This window comes from Rhinolophus sinicus, chromosome 2, assembly GCF_057876585.1.
Source record: "Rhinolophus sinicus isolate RSI-liver-muscle chromosome 2, RSI-T2T, whole genome shotgun sequence".
Taxonomy (NCBI): Eukaryota; Metazoa; Chordata; class Mammalia; order Chiroptera; family Rhinolophidae; genus Rhinolophus; species Rhinolophus sinicus.
Window position 1 is genome coordinate 108351804 of NC_142502.1, and position 23379 is coordinate 108375182.

General features: G+C 49.7%; 4 protein-coding genes across 4 annotated transcripts; 1 reads left to right on the top strand and 3 right to left on the bottom strand.

Moving 5' to 3' along the window:
* MUCL3 (mucin like 3) lies at window positions 1-2450 on the bottom strand. Its single transcript, XM_074333980.2, has 2 exons — window positions 915-2450; window positions 1-420 (listed from the first exon to the last, which is right to left on the bottom strand). The coding sequence occupies exons 1-2, from the start codon at window positions 2448-2450 to the stop codon at window positions 274-276; spliced, it is 1683 nt and encodes a 560-aa protein (XP_074190081.2). The 3' UTR covers window positions 1-273.
* Window positions 2451-3291: 841 nt separating this feature from the next.
* LOC148758887 (mucin-like protein 3) lies at window positions 3292-10324 on the bottom strand. The gene is made up of 3 exons (XM_088796340.1): window positions 10243-10324; window positions 3434-4216; window positions 3292-3350 (listed from the first exon to the last, which is right to left on the bottom strand). The coding sequence occupies exons 1-3, from the start codon at window positions 10322-10324 to the stop codon at window positions 3292-3294; spliced, it is 924 nt and encodes a 307-aa protein (XP_088652466.1).
* Window positions 10325-13384: 3060 nt separating this feature from the next.
* LOC141571854 (uncharacterized) lies at window positions 13385-15423 on the bottom strand. Its single transcript, XM_074333979.2, has 3 exons — window positions 15289-15423; window positions 14280-14383; window positions 13385-13569 (listed from the first exon to the last, which is right to left on the bottom strand). The coding sequence occupies exons 1-3, from the start codon at window positions 15413-15415 to the stop codon at window positions 13465-13467; spliced, it is 336 nt and encodes a 111-aa protein (XP_074190080.2). The 5' UTR covers window positions 15416-15423; the 3' UTR covers window positions 13385-13464.
* Window positions 15424-20639: 5216 nt separating this feature from the next.
* SFTA2 (surfactant associated 2) lies at window positions 20640-21501 on the top strand. Its single transcript, XM_019717355.3, has 3 exons — window positions 20640-20832; window positions 21074-21162; window positions 21280-21501. Exons 1-3 carry the CDS (start codon window positions 20772-20774, stop codon window positions 21364-21366), a joined length of 237 nt encoding a protein of 78 aa, XP_019572914.1. The 5' UTR covers window positions 20640-20771; the 3' UTR covers window positions 21367-21501.
* The last annotated feature ends 1878 nt before the right edge of the window (window positions 21502-23379 follow it).

Here is a 23379-nt window from a genome sequence, read left to right on the forward strand (position 1 = left end):
CATCTTTTCATTCTCAGACCATCATCTTCTACAGAGAACACTTGCTTGTGTTACTCATTCCTTCTTTTCTATCCCCCAAATTCACATCCTTCTTGCTTATCACCACATCCCTTGACCAGTTTCAATAAGAACACAGCAGACGAAGGGTTGATGCTGTTAACTGTCCGTGCTTTGCCCTTCCTGGAGTCCAGGAAATGGGAATTGTGAGTCTAATTCCTCATCCGGGAAAGAGGCAGGGCGTGGACGAGCTGGGGGTGGGCATTTTCTGAAAGGTCATCGTGAGGAAGGGATCTGGCCCATGCCGAGAGTCTGCTGCTCCATCAGGTAGACCGGGTAGGAATTGGGGCCCCCGTCGTCCTCCGGGTCATTGTCCTCAGCGCTGTGGATCAGCGGCCGGCGTGTTCGTGTTATGTAGGAGACCTGCGATTGGGGGGAAGGAATGAGTACCATTTGCCATGCCATTTGCTTCCTCAACACCCCATCTCAGACCCTTTGGTTCTATTCTTCCTGATCCAGACCTCAGGCTTGCTCCTTTCCCAAGACTCCATCAAAATTGGATCCTTATTCGAGCCCCAGATTCAATACAGAACCCAGGCCTCATCTCCAATTCCTTCCCCTGTCCTATTTTCCTTGTCCTCATATCCCCTAATCTCACATCCCAGACTCTATCTCCAAACCCCAAATTTTCCCTCCTCTACACCCTTTTTCCTCAGCCACAGCCTTTCCTCTAATTGTACTTTTCGTGCATCTATATTGTCTTTCCCCATCGTTTTCACCACCACTGCCCCCAGTCCCATCTCCCCCACCACCATGCCTCCTCTCCTAGACTCATTGCTCCCTCTAGTTCTGATCTATAACTTCTCCTCAACTCCTGTCGCATGGATTCATTCCCCTAGAGCATCCCTGTTCCTTACCAGGAAGATCAGGGCAAGGAACACCAGGAGGAGAAGCACAGCCACCAGGACCACAATAACTATGGCCCACGGAGGGAATGAATCACTCTCCCCTGTCTCTCCAACTTGGAGACCTCCCTGTGAGCCATGCTTGTTCTGGTGTGGATGGCTCTTGTTGCCTGGGGCCTCTGACAGGATAGAACTCAGCTCCATGCTGGATGTGGAAACTGTAAAAGAACCAACGGACACCAGACGCGTACTCTCAGACATTTCTTGATGACGAGAGGAAGCAGTGATAGATTTGTCTCCTGTAAACTTGACTGGAGATCTTACAGTCTCTGTGGTTGCTGTGTTTCTTGCTGGGTTTTCTGTGGGCTTTATTGAACCTTTTATGGTTTCAGTGGCCAGTGTGGTCTTTTCTGGGTTTTCACTAGGCTTTGCTGGGAATGGAGTGGTGTTTTTGATAGATGTGCTCTTCTTTGTGTGTAGCTTTTCTGAGGCTTTTGTGATTTTCTCTGTGGCTGCTGAGGTCTTTGATGGGTATTCTGTAGTCTTATCTGAGCCTCTTGTGATCTTCGCATGGACTGATGTTTGTCCATGTCCTGTAGGCATTACTGGGGGTGTTGTGATCTTTTCATGGGCTGTTGTGCCTCGTTGTCCATGTCCTGTAGGCATTGCTGGGGGTGTTGTGATCGTTTCATGGGCTGTTGTGCTCCGTTGTCCATTTTCCATAGGCATTGCTGGGGGTGTTGTGATCTTTTCATGGGCTGTTGTGCTCCATTGTCCATTTTCCGTAGACATTGCTGAGGGTGTTGTGATCTTTTCATGGGCTGTTGTGCTCCATTGTCCATTTTCCATAGATATTGCTGAGGGTGTTGTGATCTTTTCATGGGCTGTTGTGCTCTGTTGTCCATTTTCCGTACGCATTGCTGGGGGTGTTGTGATCTTTTCATGGGCTGTTGTGCTCTGTTGTCCATTTTCCGTAGGCATTGCTGGGGGTGTTGTGATCTTTTCATGGGCTGTTATGCTCTGTTGTCCATTTTCTGTAGACATTGCTGAGGATGTTGTGATCTTTTCATGGGCTGTTGTGCTCCATTGTCCATTTTCCGTAGACATTGCTGAGGGTGTTGTGATCTTTTCATGGGCTGTTGTGCTCCATTGTCCATTTTCCGTAGACATTGCTGGGGGTGTTGTGATCTTTTCATGGGCTGTTGTGCTCCATTGTCCATTTTCCGTAGACATTGCTGGGGGTGTTGTGATCTTTTCATGGGCTGTTGTGCTCCATTGTCCATTTTCCGTAGACATTGCTGAGGGTGTTGTGATCTTTTCATGGGCTGTTGTGCTCCATTGTCCATTTTCTGTAGACATTGCTGGGGGTGTTGTGATCTTTTCATGGGCTGTTGTGCTCCATTGTCCATTTTCTGTAGACATTGCTGGGGGTGTTGTGATCTTTTCATGGGCTGTTGTGCTCCATTGTCCATTTTCTGTAGACATTGCTGGGGGTGTTGTGATCTTTTCATGGGCTGTTGTGCTCCATTGTCCATTTTCCGTAGACATTGCTGAGGGTGTTGTGATCTTTTCATGGGCTGTTGTGCTCTGTTGTCCATTTTCTGTAGACATTGCTGAGGGTGTTATGATCTTTTCATGGGCTGTTGTGCTCCATTGTCCATTTTCCATAGATATTGCTGAGGGTGTTGTGATCTTTTCATGGGCTGTTGTGCTCTGTTGTCCATTTTCCGTACGCATTGCTGGGGGTGTTGTGATCTTTTCATGGGCTGTTGTGCTCTGTTGTCCATTTTCCGTACGCATTGCTGGGGGTGTTGTGATCTTTTCATGGGCTGTTGTGCTCTGTTGTCCATTTTCCGTACGCATTGCTGGGGGTGTTGTGATCTTTTCATGGGCTGTTGTGCTCCATTGTCCATTTTCTGTAGACATTGCTGAGGGTGTTGTGATCTTTTCATGGGCTGTTGTGCTCTGTTGTCCATTTTCTGTAGACATTGCTGGGGGTGTTGTGATCTTTTCATGGGCTGTTGTGCTCCGTTGTCCATTTTCCGTAGACATTGCTGGGGATGTTGTGATCTTTTCATGGGCTGTTGTGCTCCATTGTCCATTTTCTGTAGACATTGCTGGGGGTGTTGTGATCTTTTCATGGGCTGTTGTGCTCTGTTGTCCATTTTCCGTAGACATTGCTGGGGAGGTTGTGATCTTTTCATGAGCCGATGTGCTCCGTTGTACATTTTCTGTAGACATTGCTGAGGGTGTTGTGATCTTTTCATGGGCTGTTGTGCTCCGTTGTCCATTTTCCGTAGACATTGCTGGGGATGTTGTGATCTTTTCATGGGCTGTTGTGCTCCATTGTCCATTTTCTGTAGACATTGCTGGGGGTGTTGTGATCTTTTCATGGGCTGATGTGCTCCATTGTCCATTTGCTGTAGGCATTGCTGGGGGTGTTGTGATCTTTTCATGAGCCGATGTGCTCTGTTGTCCGTTTTCCGTAAGCATTGCTGGGGGTGTTGTGATCTTTTCATGGGCTGTTGTGCCCTCTTTTCCACGATATGTAGGATTTGCTTGTGTGTGTGTGTATTTTTCAGGTGCTCTTGGTGTCTCTTTTGTTTGTTCTCTTTTGTTAGTCTTTGTTACTGTGGTTTTATAATTAGCATCTGTTGTATGATCATTAGTTCTTTCTCTCCTTTCTGTGGTTCTTACAGATTTGTATGATGTCTTTGTGACTGTTGTGCTTTTTTCTGAGTAATATGTTGGTTTTTTATTGATTTCTGAATTGACTGAGTTGTGAGGAACAGTTGTGGTCTTACGTGAGGTGGTTCTTTTACTGTTTAAAGTAATTGTGGTAATTTCTGAAGGTGTTACACTTGTATTTTGGTTTCTTGTTACTGTTTGGCGTTTTGGGGCCTTAGAACAGGTTGGTTTGCTCTTGGGTTTTGGAGTTGGAAATTTAGTATCAGACAATTTTTTGTGTGCTTTAGTGGAGTCAGCCGAATCAACAGAACGTCCATTCCGGATCATTGGATCTTTTCTTTGATTGCTGCGGTTTTGTTCAGAAGTGGGAGGAGCTTCATGATGAGTTGTAGAGCTTTTGGGATTATCAGTAGGTTTGTGAATGAGCTTGAGATGGTGTGTGGTATTGCAATGGTGTTTGGGCTGATGTGTTTCTGTAGGTTTAGAGCGGTCTGGAGGGCTGTGTCTTGAATGAAGAGCAGCATGGTCAGAGGGGGAACTATAAACAAGGCCTGGAGTAGGAGGGGATAAATGATCAGATGTTGGGGATTCACCAGCTTTCTGAAGTTTTTGAAATGTGGTAGCACCTGTAAAGGGATAAAGTCAAGTAAGAAACTTTCTCCATGTTCTTCCTTGCTTCCCTGTCCACTTCCATCTCTAGGTGTCCCGTTAGTACCCCAGATATACTGTCCCAGCTATTCTGCTCAGAATACTATGATATCTAATCCCCATTTTCACCTCCAGTCTCTGAACCTTTGTTCAGGCTGTGTCTTCAGCAAGAATGCCACCTCACCCCTTCTCACTTCTACTCTTCAATTCTCAATTTTAGATTTTTCTAGCTTTATGGTGTCTTTCATGATTCTTCCAAGCAGATAAGCTCTAGCTTCATCTCAGTACACACAAAAAAATTTGTGAATTACTCTTTCCTGCTATATTCAACTTGACATTACAGATGTTTGTGTGCCTGTCAACATCTACCCCTTGCCCTGCCTACCAAATTATAAATTTTGAGAGCAGATATTGAGTGGCATTTTGATCCCCAAGTGCTCCTTTAGGGTTTATATAATACTTTGGGAATGAAATTCCCTTTCCATGACAGCTGGAAGAAAGGAAATAATTATCAGAATTTTCATCTTTCTATAACATTCCAGTTCCCAAATGTAACAATGTGAAAGACTGAGGTAAGATCTCTGGCAGAACTTCCCCATAAGGATTAGTAAGTAGACACACAAGTAATGACTAAGAGAAGGATATGAAGAGGGATGGAGGATGAGAAACTTTCATTCTGATGATGGAATTTGGTCTGGATGAAGGGAAGTAGATTAGATGACTCAGCTCCTTGGTTCCCCCACTGGACCCCGCTCTTAGAAGATCATAACTAAAACCATCTGAGATAGGTGAAGGTGGCCCTCTTAAAAGAAAAAGGTATCTGCTTGGTGGGGGTCCTAAGAGGAATGAATGAGGCAGCTGGATTCTGGGAGAAACTGACTCTGTTTAAGGACAGGGTGTGAGGGAAAACACCCCTATCAATGAATAGATATGGGACTTAATCCTGTGGAAAAACAATCACTGGGGACAGAGGAGATGTCTCTGATATCTAGCCAGGAGAATGAGAGCCAGGATATCGCCAAAGAATGAAAGAGATAGTGTTGTTACATAACAGAGATTTCTAGTCTCTGTTAGCTCAAGGTGGCAACCAGAATCTGGGCACATTCCCTATCACAGGAACCCATAGTCCACCCACCTCCCTGCTGACAAGCAGAGTTAGGGGCTGGGGAACTCAGTCCTTAAACGAAATATGGATGGGACAAGAAGGAGGTGAAGGTAGTAGAGAAGCCCAAGTCGCTGAAGGCAATCAAGGTTAGAGAGAAAGGCAGGCTGAATTGTCAGGCCCTCGCTTCACTATGCCAGCCCCATTCTCTGATTCCCTGGCAGCTGTACCATCACTAGCTCTCATTCACTGGACACCTTCTCTGGGCCATGCTGTTGGCCTCACAGATATTGTTTCTGCATTCTCTTCTATGGTGATCAATCTCTCAGCTCCCCACAAGGTACCTTAAACACTATCAATGTCCCTGTTTGACGGCTGAGAAACTTGAATTTCATGGAGGAATGGTGACTTGCACACAATCCCTAATGATAGCAATGGCCAACTTTTCTTGAACATTGACTATGAGACAGGAAGGTCCTACAGATGAGGACATGTATTAACCCTCTGAGGTTGAGAGCTATTTGTTATTCTCCCCTTTTTACATATGAGAAAACAATGTTCCGAGGAGTTAAGTAATCTCCCCAAGAACCCTCAGCAAATTAGAGGTGGAGCCAGAATTGAACATACATTCTGGGCTCCCAGCCCCTGGGTCAAGACTCTTACTGGTGAAGACCACACTACATGGGCTGTAGGTCAGCCAGTCTCTTAGGGAAAGAAGAATGGACTTTTCTGGAACCCCTGAAGGATGCTGTTCATATATTTGTTTATTTAATCTTCACCACAAACCTGTGAATCCATGTATATCTTACTGTCTTACAGGTGAGGAAGGGAAGCTCAAAGAGGTAAAATAATTTGCAAAATCAGGCTTTCCACTACACCCCAGATGCTTTTAAACACGGTAAGGGGTGAATAAATATCCACGGAGTGAATAAATAAGCAAAAGTGCAGAGTGGCAACTCCGTGGCCTTAAGGGATCAGAGGATAGGACTGAGGTCCAGCGGGGTCCCTCACTAACTTTGTTTGCATCCTGGCTCTGGTCACTTAAATGCTCTGAAGCCCCATGTCTCCAGCTGTACATTAAATAACAGTGATGTCAACTGCACCAGCTTAATGTGAGGATGAAAGGAAGCATGGAGCATAGAAGACTGTTGCACAGCCGACTCTTCAAAGCTCTTAGTGAATCTGAATGGTAGTCTTGAAACAATCTCATGCTTTGCCCTGTTCTCCTCCTGGTAGCAAGGGGAGCCTGAGCTCACGCGGGCACCCCCCTGGATTCTCCAGCCGCGGTGTCTCTCCTGACCTACCTGCTCCAAACACCTCTGAGGCATTGCTAGGCCACTTCCCCCCATGTATTAGCAACATAACACCCACTCCTTTCTAATGTACAATAAATAGTTTAACTTCCACAATGGTAGGGATTTTTATTTGTTTGTTCATTGCTGTCTCCAGCCTAGAACAATGTCTGGCCCATAGGAGGCACTTCATAAATATTTGTGGAATAAATGAATGAGAGAATTTTTTGAGACTGATGAACTCTTTAAAAGCCTTGCCAACAACTTTTCATTATGCACATTAAGTAAAAAACAAACATATTGTGACCTCCAAGGTTGGAAGACCAAAAGGTAACTTCTGCCATGTTAGTAATTGAGCCCCTGAGATGAAAAGATTGTGAAAGGCCTCTAGCCCACCATTCCCAGGATACCGGTTGTCGTTTAGCCACAGGAGCCACACAGACTCAGACAACTAGATCTTACAATTCAGATCAGCATCACACAGCTGTGGAGACAGCAATTGTAATATCTGCCCCTCAGAGGCGGCTACTCCATTGACAATGAGTCAGAGCTCCAGGGATTCCCTGGTCCTGGCCCAGCCGTGAGGCAAATCAGTGACGAAACCCACAGGACAAGATGACCATCTCTTCTTTCTAGTAAACCTGCTATTGGTGACAACTATATTTCCCTAGGAAGTTCTCATCATGAGATAGTCATTTCCCTAACTACAACAGTGGCCTATAAAGGACTCTTTTGGCAGAGAGAAAATCGGGCTTCAGCAGAAGACACTGAAGGTGGATGCTTAGCCTGGATAAAAGAATAAAAACCTCCCAACCTCGTTTCCTGGGGAGCCTGTGGATCTATTTGGCCTTTCCCCTGTCCCCTGTTCCACTGCTCTGTACCTGTGGGAAAGGGTGGGGGGAAGGGCTGGTCCTGTGAATCAAGTGTTCACCTTCACACTTAATGATTTCCTTGACACCAATCCTATATTTCACCTTTGCACTTTTTGTACTTCAATAAAAATGGGATGGAAACTGCCAAAGAAGAATAAAAACAAATCCCACAACATCAAAACTACGTACAATTCCAAAGATCTATTCAATCTGCTTTATTCACTTGTTTGAAAAGAAGGTGGACATGCTACTAAGTGACTCGTGCCAGCAGAGAAGCCTCCCCCAAAAGAGCATTTCTGGTGTTTCTTGCTGTCCTGCACCTCAAAAATTCTCAACAATGTGCATAATACTTGTTAAAATGTCCATACAGCATAAACTCAATATGTGACCTAAAACACAGACACATAAAAAAAATAAATAAAGAGAAATACACTCAAATGATTGCCAGGGTGACCAGGAAGTATTAGAAAAGATTTCATTTTTCTTTCTAGTTTTTTCTATTTTTCAGTTTCTAGAATGAGCATATACAGTTTTCGAAACTCTCCGTTGACGAACATTTTGGTTTACGAACGCTGTAAATTTTATGGATCTGTGGTATCATTAGATAGTAAAATTCATGCTAAATTTGCAGTTTTAGGGGTTGACTTTAAAGGTCTGGAATGGATTAATCCATTTTGCATTACTTTCTATGGGGAAACCGTGCCTCGGTTTTCGAACGTTTCAGAACTCGAACGGTCTTCCTGAATGGATTCTGTTTGAAAACCGAGGTACCACTGTATTATTTTTGTCATAGAAATTAAATCAAATAGCATTTACTGTAGGAAAAGGTCCTTTTCAGAGTCTCCCCAGGGCTCCAGCCCCACCTGGGTACTGACTGGTCCTTTGGATAAATGACAGGTCTCCCCCAGCGCTGTGGGCTAAACGTCTCCGTCCACTCCAGTCGTCACTCTGCCTGCTCCTCCAGCCTCTCTCTCTGCCGGATACAGTCCTGTGCTCACGTCCCGACCCTGTCCCCAGCCCAGCCTCAAGCCCTCCCCGCCTCGCATGCACTCTTACTCTCATGATCTGATCATCCAGCTTCCCTTGCCTTCCCCACCCCTCCCCTCCATCCCACCTGGCCAAGCTCTAATGCCGGCATCTCCCAGACCACACGCACTCAGCCCAGAGTGTCCTGTTCTAAAATTCAGATTCCAGTCTGCCCTGTGCTTGCCCTGTGCCCTCGAGCAAATCTCCCTGAAAAGTGAATGTGTATGGTGTTGATTCATGACTCGTTCCCTCCTGCCTCTAGAGGTTCCTCTTCCTGGGCCTCCACAGGACAGGAGGTGGTGCAGAGCAGCAGGGCACAATCAGCCCGACAGGAAGGGGATAAGAAGGTGGTGGCATTTGGGGATGATGATGGCTCTGGTGCCTCTGTCCCCAGACCCTCAAGTTGGGGAAGGCATCAAACCAGAACACAGACAGACAGAAGGCACTGCTGAGACCTAGCAGAGGCAACTTGAAGATTCCTCAGCCACTGTCCCTCTCAACCTCCCAGCCCTCCCGTTCTGACCCCTATATGACGCTGAGCTCAGGGAAGGGGAAACTTCCTCTAATTTCACACTCAGTCAAACACACGTGGAAGGAGGAGCTGCTGCCTGCCCTGCCCCAAATACTGCCCAGAGCACCGAGACTCACGACTTTCCTGGCCTGGCCCGAGAAACAGCGCCATTACTGTGAATGACCCTGCCCAGCACACAGAGTCTCTCGGAGTCTGTTTCTGTGTGTCGACCTTGTAAAACCCTCCTGCGAGTCACAGAGGCCTCCTCTAAGCTGCTCCTGGGTTTGGCGTCTCCACTCCCCGGGTTCAGTCACAGAACTGTTTCTTAACTAAGTGAACTAATGTGGTGATTTCACTTTACCTTATAGGGTCTGCTTAGCTCATCAAACTTTCGCACATTCATTTTCTCATCGAAGCCCTGGGATGTTTCCCAGCGTAAAGTGGAGACAAAACCGCACACTCCTTATCAAGTTGCAGTGAGGATTAAATAAGTAAGCGTGTGTAAGGGCCTGGCGCAGAGTAAACGCTCAGTAGGCACCAACAACTGGTACTGGCCAGGGAGCATTCCTCCCATTTTATAGATGTATGGATAATTAAATGGGCCGGAGTTAGGCCTGGAACCCAGGTCAGCACTGAGCAGGACTCTCATGAGAGAAATGCACCCGGCCTTCCGAGGGCAGCGGCCAGTGTGGAGTGCCGGAACCCTGCTTGCCGCCATGACTTTGGGCAAGGCCCTTAACCTCTCTGAGTCTCACTGTCCTCATTATAAACTGGGATGTTATTAAACACCCCAGGGGATTTGAGGAGATAAAGTGAGATGAAGTACCTTGAGCACCTGTGAGTTTCTTGCACTCAGCAGATGCTCAGGGAATGTTAGGTCCCCACTGCTGCCCACCGAGGACTGCCAGCCCATACAGTGTCTTCACACAAGCTAGGAGAAGACCCCCTCTAGGTGCCTGCAAGGAGCAGAGCATCCACTAGATTTCCTCTCCAACATGCCCTTTAGTCAGCAAACTTGAGCAGTGAACACCTTAGACAGCTGTATGCAGCAGCCCCATACCCACCCCCTTCCCAGCGCACATTCATCTGCTGTCCATTTCTATGATTGGTCATTCAACACTATAAATGCTCAGAAACAACTCCTCTCTGTCTTCTATCCCCCTATGTCATGGGGACCCCTTTGCCTCTGAGGGCATCTTACCTGCCTCTCGAGAAGCTAGAAGGAAGAGGAGGCAGCAGTGGAGGCCAAAGGTGGGGCGCACACAATGGGTCAGCTGGGCCATGCCGGATGGACTGCGCTGGATGGCTGCTTTAGGCTGTGGGCTGGGTCCCCTCAGCTTATATGGGGCCAGGTTGGACGTCATGGGGGCTGGGGCCCCTCAGGCCTAAACCTTAAACAAATGGAGCAGCCCCACCCCACAGGGGTGCCCTGATAACGGGAGACCGCAACTGCTACGCCAGGGAGCCAGGTACCTGGGCGCCTGCCACAGGGGAGGGAAAAGAAACTGGGAGGGGACAGACTCCCAACCCAGCCCCAGAGGAGAGAAGGGGGTTGGTTGGGGCAGCCTCCAGGGTCCTAGGGAGGTGGGAGCAGATGGCGGGGTTCTAGAAGGATAAGTTCTGGCTGGGCAGGACGGGGAGTGGGAAGATTGGATGCACGGTTTGGGTTCGGGAGAAGATTCTAGTTCTGGTTCTTCTCTGGCTTCGCATTCCCTCTCCCGTCTCTGTCACGTCAGCTCAGCTCTCCACACCCCTTACTCACACATGGCCGCTCTTTTTGCCCTGGGTGGAGTGCCCATGAGTATCAGGTGAAAGAGCAAAGAGGAAGCCCTCACATGGCCTGCTGCTGCAGACACAGGCGCCTCCAGATGTCCAGAGATGACACAGCATGTGGAGGCAGTGGGGTCAGTGACGGAAACTAGAGACAGGCAGACCCGGAACCCAGGAATTGACATCACATGCCTCACGAGGGACGGAGACAGGTCCAGGCCGCCCAGAGAACTGAAACCGAGATCTTTGGCAGAGCTCTGCCTCCCCCACACTCCTTTCTCCTACCTCAGCACAGCGGCCTCCTCTTTGTCTCAGACCCCCCACCTCTGTCCACCCCTACACAGAAATGCAGATCCCTCATTTCTAGGATCTCCTGGAGTCTCCCTCTTCCCTTCCTCCTGAGTCTTTGTCTAAAGAAAGCATTAGCTCAGAGACTGCCTAAATTCATACGCTGGGCCACCAAGTAGCAGTGCTTGGAACTAGGGTGGGGAGGACAGACTGGGGGGCGGGGGGAGCAGTGCTCTAAGAAGAGAGAAAGCTGTGGTCCAGGTGCCAAGTCCCCACCCCTATCTCTCAATTTGTTCATGGTGGGTTTTCTCTCATACTAAGTACGCACTCAGCAGACAAGGCCTTTGCCTTGGTCACTGCTGCCTCCCCAGCCCCTGGGACCGTGCCTGGCACACCAGAGACAATCAGTAAGTGTTCAGCAGGCTGAAGGGAGGGGAAGCCAGGGCGGGCTACTGCCCCTCTGGGGAGCGGCGCAGGCACAGGGAATGGAAACGGCCAGGACCTAGAGGGCAAGAGGCCAGGGCCTTGGGGCAATGGGGCTCATGGGAGGACCTGAGGTCCAAACACGTGAATTCCTCCCACTACTTGGCGTGACTAGTCCCTAAGCCCTAGGCAGGGCTGGAATGGGTGGGAAGAGGAGAACAGGCCAACTGCTTATTAATGCGCTTAATGGGAGATTAATGAGTCTCCATGGAGACAGGCCAAGACTGACTGCTCAGAACTGGGCAACCTCCCTCCCAGGCAATGTGGCCTGCAGGATGCGGAAACCAAGGCAGAGGCAGGCCCCCCATGCGCCTTCCTCTGGACTCCAAAGCGACTGACAGACAACCCCCTTTCCGCTAGTCTGTTACCTACCCTTTCCCCAGGGAGCCAGGACTCTAAGAAAGTGGTTCTCAACAAGGGGGGGGGGGGGCATCTGATGGTATCTGGGGACATTCTTGTCACACCTGGGAGGGGCCGCTGCTAGCATCTAGGGAGTGGAGGCCAAAGATATTGCTGAACGTTGTACAATGTACATACCCGTCGTCACAACCAAGGACTCCTCAGCCCGGTCTGTCAGTAGTGCTGAGGCTGAGAATCTCTGCTTTCATTGTGTAAGTAAATATCTCCCCTTCTTTGTAGCCGCAATCTCCCCCAGAGGACCCAGGTGTCTGGGGTAGAGAACCTGGAGAGAGGTGGAAGCTCAAGTAAAACAAGCTTGTTGTGTCTGAGCTACAAGCTGAGGGGCTGGTCACAAAACAGCCCTACCAGCTACTGACCCCCAAACATTCCTATGTACGGAGAAGCATGCTCATCGCCTATGACAGCAGCAACATCAGTCCCACTTTACAGCTGAGAATAAACAACCTCAGATCAGGAAAACGACTTGCCCAAGGTCACACAGCTGGTCAGCAGCAGAGGCCAGATGTGGCTGGTGCCGTCCTGATGGCAAAGCCCAAGCTCTTGGGCCAATGCAGTGGCTGGGAGACCAGTGGAGGAGACGCTGTTTTACTCAGCAAGAATTGTGTCCACCACCCACCCAGAGTGAGCTAAGGGACATCACAGAGCAGGGTCCCTCACCTGTCCTGAGTTGGCAGAATAGGGGGTCTTGGGGAAGGTAGGAACCAGCCCAAGGGGCCTCCGTATGGAAAGAAATGTGAAGGGGGCACCCTTGTCCTGTGTCCTGGGGAACCCAAGCAAAGTGTCCTGAGCTAAGGAGTGTCTCTGAGAGTTGGGGAAGAGCGTGGGAATAGGAAGACAGGAGAAATGGGAGCAAAGGTTCCAACTGCCCAGAGCCAGGCTCTGTGAGGGCTGGAAGGCCCCTGGAGACCATATGTCCTGCTCCTTCCTTCTACAGATGAGAAAACTGCGCCAGTGAATCAGACAGCAGGCTGAAGGCAGGACCGAGACAGAGTCTCTGCCTCCCGCTGGGAGAGGGGCAGTGGACTCCCCTCACACTGTTGGTAGCGGAGACCTAGGGCCCCAGGAAAACACCCGTAGGAAATGGTCCGTCCCAGTTAGTGTGAGAAGAAAGCTTTTTATTTCTTTTAGTTTTTCTTAATGGTGCCCCCAAATGTCTGTTTTTATTGAGGTAACGTTGGTTTATAACATTGTGTAAGCTTCAGGTACACAACACTAGAATTTGACATCTGCATGTGCTATAGTGTGCTCCCCACCAAAAGCCAAGTTTCCATCCTTCACCACACAACTGACCGCATTTACCCATTTCACCCTCTCCCCACTCCCACCCCCCCACCCCCGTCCCCTCTGGTAACCACCAGTCTATTCTCTGCCTCTGAGTTCGTTTTTGTTTTATTGAATGTTTAGGAGAGGAAGAAGGAAGGCCAAAGGTAGAGTGACATTTGACCATCCTGGCCCTGTCCCTTCACTTGACAGAGTAGCGCTGGCTGGTGGCCTCTTGGTGGCAGCTGTAAGGGGTCACAGAGCCACAGCCACACCCCACACTCATCTCCTTCCGGAACTGGCAGGCCTGTGAGATGAAGGGTAGATAGGATGGTTAACCAAGGGCCCTAGGAACCTGGACTGCTTCTTTCTCTCCATAACTCAGATTCTCAGCACTCCTCTTCCAGCAAAAACAGTAATACTAATGAAGCAGATGAATTTATTGAGCACTTACTATGTGCCAAGCAGCTAAGTGCTTTATATACATGAGCTCATTTCATCCTCCAACAGCCCTTTGAGATGGTTACTATCATTCTCATTTTACCTGAGACTCTGTTATCCCAGTATTACCTATATCACAGGGCTGCTGTGAACTAAAACAGATACAGCACCTGACACATAATAAGTGCTATTTAAATATTACTAATAGTAGTAGTAGTGGTAATAAGGAATCTAGAGCACAGAGAGGTTAAATAACTTGCACAAAGTCACACAGCTATAATGGTAGGATTCAAATTGTGGCTCCACAGAGCTGATACTTCACTGCCCAGAGCTGAATTTAGTGCTTCCATGGGCTGGATGGTCCCCATCTCAGTGGCCCCAAGCCCCCATCTCTGCCTGGTCAGTGTTTCCTCTTAGCCACCTAGACTGGGGTTCCTTTTTCCCCTTGCCCCTTCCTAAGTGTGTCAAGCTGTCATTGTCTCCCTGAAGCCCTTGTTCTTCTCAGAGTTCTGGGGCACCAGGTCCCAGCCCTACTGGCCTTGGGGACCCGTGCATTCAGACCATAGCTTCACTCACCTTCTTGAGACAATAGAGCAAGCTGGCAATTGCTGCCACCATAGTGAGAGTGATCAACACGATGGCCCAGTCTGGGACAGAGCCCTTTTCCTGAGGCTTCAGGCCTGCGGAGCAGAGAGGGAGAGTGATGGAGGCAGGTGGGACCTCAACCCACCCACTCCCCACTGCCCTCCATGACTTCCCACTTTCCTTCTGTGACACTCCTGTTTATGCAACTCTAAGACCACATTTCTCTGCAAAGTTCTCCCCTATTCTCTCAGGAACAGAGTCTCAATGGAGAGGGTTTTAAAGGGCTTCAATCCAAGTCCCATCACCTCTTCCCCGACACCTGCGGACAGGTCTGTTGGTCTCTAAACTTCTCACCGACGTCACATTTCTCCATCTTTCTGAACCCTCCTCTATATCTCACGCTCCATTGTTCATGTGTCTCTCGATCTGTGATGTCTCTGCATCATGAGGGTCCCCAGGTCAGCCTCTTTTCTTCTTCTGAGCCCCAGTCCTCCCCTGACTCTGGTCACTAAGGGGAGCCACAGCCTGTTGTCCTGTCTTTCCTTCACTCATGTCCTGCCCTGGGACTACCTGGGGTGAAGCTAGGATTGAAGGGGAGGGGAGGACGGAGACAGAGGGAGGAAGGACAGGAGCTCTGGAGGGGGTGTTTCTTGCCCTGGAAAGACACATTGAGCCATGAGGAAGGAAGCTGAAAACCTTTTGAGGAAATGATCGGGTAACACACATCTGGTTATTGGTCTAACCAGAGGCTTGAGAGGCACCAAACCTCCTTAAGAACTGGAGACTAACAATTGTCACCCCAATAAATTTAATTTAAAAAAAAGAACTGGAGACAACCCCCAATATACTCAAAACAAAGCTCAAAGCAGTCACTAATGCCTGATGCCTGAACCTTCACTTCTCTCTCCAGGAGCTAGAGGTGCCCACAGAGGAGTAGGAGAGAATGGGCCCCACCAATATCTTACTGGTAAATGACCCCAGGCAAATAAGAGTGCCTTACTCGTCGGAACACCGAGCCCCGGGGATGTGGTGGCCACTCCAGCTGTTGTGGGAGTGGAACCTCCTGACACAGCTCCGCTCAACGTGGGAGTCCCAGGCACAGTTGAAGCAGTTCCAGGAGCTGTCATGGGGGACATAGATCCTACTGGGCGGAGGGGAAAATGGTTGGAAGAAATCCAAGCATGAGCAGAAGCAGAAATTACACCAGGCGCACTCTCAATCAAAATCCTAGCAAGATTTTGGTAGAAATTAATGGACTGATTCTATAAAAATGGAAAGTCTGAGAACAACCAAGGCAATCTTAAAGAGAAACAGAGTGGAAGACCTACACCAGCAGATTTTCAGACTTGCTATAAAGCGGCAGTCACTAAGCACGGTGGCCCTGGAGAAAGGACAGACAGACACACAAGAGAACAGCATACAGTCCAGCAATAGACCACACATTTATGGTCACTTAACTTTTAGTAAAGGCACTAACACAATGCGATAGTGGGGAGAGACAGAGGGTGCTGGAAACAGATGGTTCTGGGGCAACTGGTTATTCATAAGGGGAAGAAATGAAACTTGACCTGTACCTCACCCCATACACAGAAGTTAATCTGAAATAGGTCATAGGCTTAAACTTGAAAACTAAAATAATAAAACTTCTGGAAGAACCCATATAAGAATATTTTCATGACCTTGACGTAGGCAAAAGAATGTCTTAGGCAGGACACAAAAGGCACTAACTATAAGACAAAAAGTTGATAACTTAAAGAGCAGAAAGTGGACCCTTGTACAGCCACCAAGGCCAGGACACTGCTTCATGAGGTTTTGGGGACCTTCTGACTTACGCATGGCCCAGCCAGGAAGCCCCACCCAGAGCTGCAGGCCCAGTTAGAGTGCTTCAGAGATGGGTTGTGCAACAGAAATATCACCTGGCAACAGTGAGACAGTTCCTGAAGCGCTCCCAGAAACGGTTGGGGCTAAAGTCTGAGGATTGCCGGGAAGGCATTCAGAGGTTGAAGAAACTGTTGAGAAACTTGCAGGCATGGTGGGGAGACCCTCTGAGATGGTGGGAAGAGTCACAGATATAGTGGGGAAACCTGTAGAGACAGTGGGGAGACCACCAGAGGCAGTGGGGAGACCACCAGAGACAGTGGGGAGACCACCAGAGGCAGTGGGGAGACCACCAGAGACAGTGGGGAGACCACCAGAGACAGTGGGGAGACCACCAGAGGCAGTGGGGAGACCACCAGAGGCAGTGGGGAGACCACCAGAGACAGTGGGGAGACCACCAGAGACAGTGGGGAGACCACCAGAGACAGTGGGGAGACCACCAGAGGCAGTGGGGAGACCACCAGAGACAGTGGGAACACCACCAGAGACAGTGGGGAGACCACCAGAGACAGTGGGAACACCACCAGAGACAGTGGGGAGACCACCAGAGACAGTGGGAACACCACCAGAGACAGTGGGGAGACCACCAGAGACAGTGGGAACACCACCAGAGACAGTGGGGAGACCACCAGAGACAGTGGGGAGACCACCAGAGGCAGTGGGGAGACCACCAGAGACAGTGGGAACACCACCAGAGACAGTGGGGAGACCAGCAGAGACAGTGGGAACACCACCAGAGACAGTGGGGAGACCACCAGAGACAGTGGGAACACCACCAGAGACAGTGGGGAGACCACCAGAGACAGTGGGGAGACCACCAGAGGCAGTGGGGAGACCACCAGAGGCAGTGGGGAGACCACCAGAGGCAGTGGGGAGACCACCAGAGACAGTGGGGAGACCACCAGAGACAGTGGGAACACCACCAGAGACAGTGGGGAGACCACCAGAGACAGTGGGGAGACCACCAGAGACAGTGGGGAGACCAGCAGAGACAGTGGGGAGACCACCAGAGACAGTGGGGAGACCACCAGAGACAGTGGGAACACCACCAGAGACAGTGGGGAGACCACCAGAGACAGTGGGGAGACCACCAGAGACAGTGGGGAGACCACCAGAGGCAGTGGGGAGACCAGCAGAGACAGTGGGGAGACCTGCAGAGAGATCCCCAAAAGTAGAGAGTCTCTCTGAGACAATCGGGGTGCCCCTGGATGCTGTGCTGGAGGTCCTCAGTGGGGTTATCTGAGCTGCTGGAAAAAGAACAATGAATGATAAAGTTAGAAGAGTGGAACCAGCACCAGCGCCCAGCGCCCTATGGAACCTGGGGCTCACCGTGTCCAGCCAAAGCCTGCAGGCCCAGGAGCAGCACCAGAGCCGCGTCCATGGTGCCGTCCATGCCTTCCCAGGCCCATCTCCCCAGCTTTTTAAAGGCTCCGAGGCCCATTACGAGTCTCTGGAGAGCCAGGTGTGCCAGGACCTCCATCAACACTAGGATCTCCATCCCAGGGAGAGGTCACCAAGCTGTCCCCGAGGATTAATCTGTCCTAGCCTGATCCCTGGAAGCACTGGGTGAGCGGGAGAGTGAGTAAGAGCCTGGACTCCCCTACATGGCCCTCTGGCTCTTCCGGGACTAGGGACCCATCCCCCCAGGCCTGAGTCAGTCCCCACCCAGACCCTCCTGAGAGGAAGGAGACCAGTGTCCTATCCCAAGGTTATCCTCTTGCTGCTAGAAGTACAACTATCAGAGGTGGGATATATGGGTCTCGAGGAGAAGCAGGATTTGGGAGTTGGGCGGGGAGGAAGAACGTCATGGCCTGGGGACTGCATCTGACCCTTAGGAGTCCCAAGACAGGGCAAGAGAGTAAAACCTGAGTCATCTCTCATCTAGATAGCGGCAGCCCCAACGTTTTCCATTCTTTGGGTGGAGGAGGGGAGAAGAGAAACACCAGGGAAGACCCAGATTGCATGGGGCGGGGGTGGGGGGCAATGCAACGCCCAAGTTCAGAACTAGGTCTGAATCCTGACTGCCCTGAATCCACTGAGCTGGAATCCACCGCTGCCAAGCTGGCTCGGGCAAGTCACCCCTAGAACGAGGTGATCTAGAACCTAGTTCAAAGGGTCATTATGAGCATTAAAAGAAATGCTTCTAACATGCCCAGCACCCAGCAGTGTCAGCTACGATTACATAGAAAGGGAAAGACACAGGGGTGCTCCCACTCTCCTTCTAAGAAGACTCAGATACCCCAAAGCATCTTCCTGTGTTCCCACCTTCTGCCCGCTGCTCATACCTGATGCGTCCGCTGATCTTTCTGTCCATTTCTTCTTACCACTCTGACCTTCCTGCTCTCCAGGGCAAACCTGGGAGTTTCTGGATATCTCATCATATTCACATTTATGGTATACGAAGTGTGACCATTAAGTTCACAAACTTGTTGCAATGATGTTGCTAACCTTTTCTGATATCAGAGGGATTGTTCATTATGAATTTGTACCAACTGGACAAACATGTACTAAGTTTACTATTTGGAGGTTCTGAAAAGGCTGCGTGAAAAAATTAGACAACCTGAACTTTTCACCAACAATTCATGACTCTTGCATCACGACAATGCACCAGCTCACACGGCACTGTCTGAGGGAGTTTTTAGCCAGTAAACAAATCACTGTATTGGAACACCCTCCCTACACACCTGATCTGGCCCCCAATGACTTCTTTCTTTACCCAAAGGTAAAGGAAATATTGAAAGGAAGACATTTTGATGACATTCAGGACATCAAGGGTAATACGACCACAGCTCTGATGGCCATTCCAGAGAAAGAGTTCCAAAATTGCTTTGAAGGGTGGACTAGGCGCTGGGGTTGGTGCATAGCTTCCCAAGGGGAGCGCTTCGAAGGTGACCGTAGTGATATTCAGCAATGAGGTATGTAGCACTTTTTCTAGGATAAGTTCGCAAACTTAATTGTCTGACCTCGTAGACAGTGTCTCCCTCCGTCTCACTGCCTCCATCCTACTGGACTTGGGCCTCTAGTTTTCAGGACAGGGAAGAGATGATACCTAATGAGGCAGACAGGGCCTGTGCCTTTGTGTGTTCCAGGGGCTTATATGACTCATGTGTCAATCTGTTGAGTTTGTCCCTATCTTTGGCATAATGAGGGATGAGTTCTGATCTCTGCTACTGACTTGTATGATCTTAGCAAGTCATTTCCCTTTCTAGTTTTAAAAGAAAGTGGTAAACGAGATGGGTTCCAAACTCCCTCTACACAACTCCCCTGTGTTTAGCACTCTGAGTGTCTGTGGTTGGGAGGATGAGGGTATCGTATCCCTTTGGCCTGAGTGCACAAGGTGGGGTGTTGCCACGCAGCAATCTGTCTGTCCCCTTGTACCTGCCCCCAAAGCAAGGAGATTCTGTGAGACGGATCCTTTCAGGGACTTTGCTTCACCTTTGTGCTTGCACTTTATGTCGCCCTGTTTGGCCCCAAAAAGATGGCTGGTCAGCCAATGACGAGTAAGATTCCCCACAGAGGCGGGGACAACTCAAGCCAGGCAGAGCTGCGTGGGGGCCAACAGGAGAACCCACGGGGTTCATAGAGGTGGGCACAGCCCCCCACCTTCCTCAGGCTAAGGAGAGCCTCTGCCTCTGTGGCTGCATTCCTTCCCACAACCTGCAGGGGAAGAGATTCAATGATGTGCTCTCCATCTATTCAGATGCATAAAGGTTTTGTCCCGTGGAGAAGTACATACATCCTGAGACTTATGGTTCAGCTGCCTGCAGGCAAGGGTGATTGGCTTGAATCAGTTTCCTATTATGATGTACGGGATTCACAGAGCTTGAGATTGACAAGCTTTATCTCCTTTACTTTCCCACCTAAGTAATAAAAGCTATGCATTGGCCCGATTCGGGGGCTCAGTCCTTGAGGCTGGAGTCGCTTGGCCCTGCTTGCACTCTACTCTCATCTACTGTATTTCTTAACCCTGCACCACCTTCCTCACTCCCCACAAACCTCGTGGCGCAGGATGCGATAGTGGGGTGGGGGTGGGGAGATTTGATGAAACCCATGTCTCTATCTGAGTATCTGGGATGTTTTAGAGCAACTAAAATGGAACATTCCAAGATGAAAGTTCCCCATTACCCAGATTTCTCACCTAGAAAGCCACTGTGGCTGGGGGAGCAGGATACCTGGGTTTGGGAAGAAACTTGGCTTAATCTACCCCTCCCTTTTGGACCCACATTCCTAAGCCCTTTGGTGGCATGAATGATGGGAATTAATTGCAGTTAATAATTAATCCCTAAAGAGCAATGAGAGGCCCAGGCTTTGGTGGGGCCCAGACACTTGCAGGAAGGACATCTCTTCAACTTCCCTCTCTGCAGGACCAGGCACCCAGGGGGCACAGGATTGAGGAAAGGGGCCCACCCACTATTTTTCCCAACAGCCCGGTGAATGGCCTTCTCCTAAGTCCTTGAAGACAGATTGGGAGAACTGGAAAATCCAGTTACCCAGCTTCCCCCTCCCAGCTCCCCCAAATACCTGTGCTAAGGACTGAGTAGCTGTGGAAAGGCAGACGGGGGTTCAGACATCTCTTCTGTCCATCCGAGAAGTGAGGTGGTCACAATGAGGACCAGGCTGCCCCTCTTCCTCCTCCTGACCATCCTTGGCAGCTCACATGGAACAGGTAAGGGCTAGGGGCCTGGAGACAGAGTCCTCACCGCAACAAGAAGCCAAGGAGGGGAGCGAGAGAAACGGAGGCTCCCCAGTCCTCCGTTTCAGTCAGCCAGGGTTCAGGCTGAACGCCTGCCTGGAGAGGGCCTGAGAGGCCATTGTTAGGGAAGAGGACTGGGGTGAGGGCGGGCAGGAGGGGGTTGCACATCTCAGGGAGTCTGGCTGGGTCCTAAACGGTACTTTTGCATCCCTAGGGCCAGGAATGATTTTGCAACTGCAGCTGAAGGATTCCTTTCTGGCAAATTCCTCCTATGATTCCAGCTTCCTGGAATTGCTCCAGAAGGTAGTTCTTTGGGAGGAGAAAGGATAGGGCTGTGTGAACCCCGAGTTTATTTCTGAGTTGGTTTGTGTCTCTGCTGGCGCCAGACTGTTTCCCCCTCTAACCCCTTCTCTTCCCTAGCTCTGCCTCCTCCTCCATCTCCCGTCAGGGACCAACGTCACCCTCCATCAGGCAGGATCCCCACAGCACGTCATCTGCAAAGTCTGAGAGCAATCAAGCCTGCAAGTGGGGGAGGGGTGAGCCTGCTGGGGCATTTGTCCCCCAGGTCCAATGGCGATGCCCTGGCCCCATCTTCCAACAGGAAGACACCCTGCTGAGTGTCAGTAAATATGTTGAATTCAATGACTTTGTGGGTTCATGAGCAAAGGGCTGGTAGGAAAAAGGAATCAGATGCCCAAGCCTCTGCCTCTGCACGCTTTCTCCCTCAGTGCCAGTGTCAAGGGCTAGAAGGAATCTGGGGAATTAACTGTCAGGGGACACACACACCACAGACATACACATGGGTGGAGCTTATACTTCAAAACACCTGGGAATAAGAGAAAGAAACATGTATTGAATTCCTACTTTGTTCCAGGCGTGACGCTTTCCCATGTCAATGCTTGCAGCAATCTTAAACGTAGCACAATAGGTGTCATTATCCAATTTTACAGATGAGCAAAGCTTAGAAAGGGTAGGCCACTCACCTGAGGTCCATTAGCAGTGGAGAGTTTGGATGCCAGGTAAAAGTCTTGGCTTAAGCAAGATTTTAATTTCCTCTCCCATTGCTTAAGTTTTGGGGCTGGGAGCTCAGAATCCAGACAGGGATGTGGACAGAACACCCCCAGGGTATGGGCCTCTGACTCAAGGATCCACACAGGTCAGTCAGGGTAGGATGTGGGGTGGGAGGCAGCTCAGGTGAGAGATGAGAGGTTCAGTTTGGGAAAGAATGGCCAGCTGGTGTAAGAGGTGGGGGAGAGACGATGGGTGCTAGCGGAGTTTGTACTGTCTAACCATGATGACATGTAGTCACACAAGCCCACACTTGAGTCCTAGGTGAGTTTCTTATCCTCTCCACCTGCAGAATGGTTATAGCGAGAGTACCTGCCTCATACAATTGTTGTGAGGATTACACAAACTACCTAAGACAGGTGCCGCTGTGCTTGTGAGATAAGTGGGCTCAAACAGTAGGGATTATCAGAGTGGAAACCCAGTCCCAACATTTAAGTCCCTTCAGGACCCAGGGTCCTCTTTCTCCTGATTTTCTTGAGGCAGGCACTCATCTGACTTCCCACTCAAGGTTATCTTGACTTCTTACCAGCTATCTCAAAATGCAAACATGCAGCCAAGACTTGACCACTTGGGGGTATTGATATGAGTGATTCCTGTTCTCCACAGTGCCCGCCCCTGCCTACCATACTCCCCACCCAGCCGCCACCACCACCATATGAAATTAGAGCCTGACTCCTTTGGAGGGAGGTGAAGGCAACAGTTCCTATGGAGCATCCCTGAAGATAAGGGGAAGCACAAGTGGGAGAGCAAAAATGAAAACTCACAAAATTCCTCCAGTGTCCTTCATAATTATCCTGGGACAGCCCAGAGGAGAGGTAACTGAGGGCCCCAACTGGCCCAGTATTTCATGACTTGCCCCTAGCCTGCACCAGTGGGCAGGTGACACCCATGGGTCAAGTGTGTAGGCCCCAAACAAGTTGAGGGACTTGATGTCTGGATCTTCAAAAGCCTGGAGGAGCAGACAGATACCGGCTCCTGAGCCTGGGTCCTAAATCTCAGGACCTGGGATTACTAGGCTGTGATTTCCAGATTTCCTCAAAGAATTCTCTTTCCAGACTCAAGACAGAGCCGAGCAAGGAATGCTTTGGGTTCATTAGACCTGGAGGTGGCAGAGATTGCTAACTGTCCCCTAATAAACATTCTCCTCCTCTCGGACAGTCATGTAAATTTTGACTGAGCATCTGACTCATTCCATTTCTCAGCCTCCCTTGCAGCTAGGCATGGCCATGAAATTAGGTTCTGTCCAACAGAATGTAAGTATAAGAAAATATGCAGCTTTCTGGTAATAACCTTCAAAGGAAATGAGCTGCTATTTCAGAAGAAAAAAAACAAAGTCCTTACAACAGCCTACAAGGTCCTAGACCAGCACTTTCCAATAGAACCTTCCATGATGGAAATGTTTTAGAACCTATGCTGAGCAATATGGTAGCCACTAGCCACATGTGGCTATCA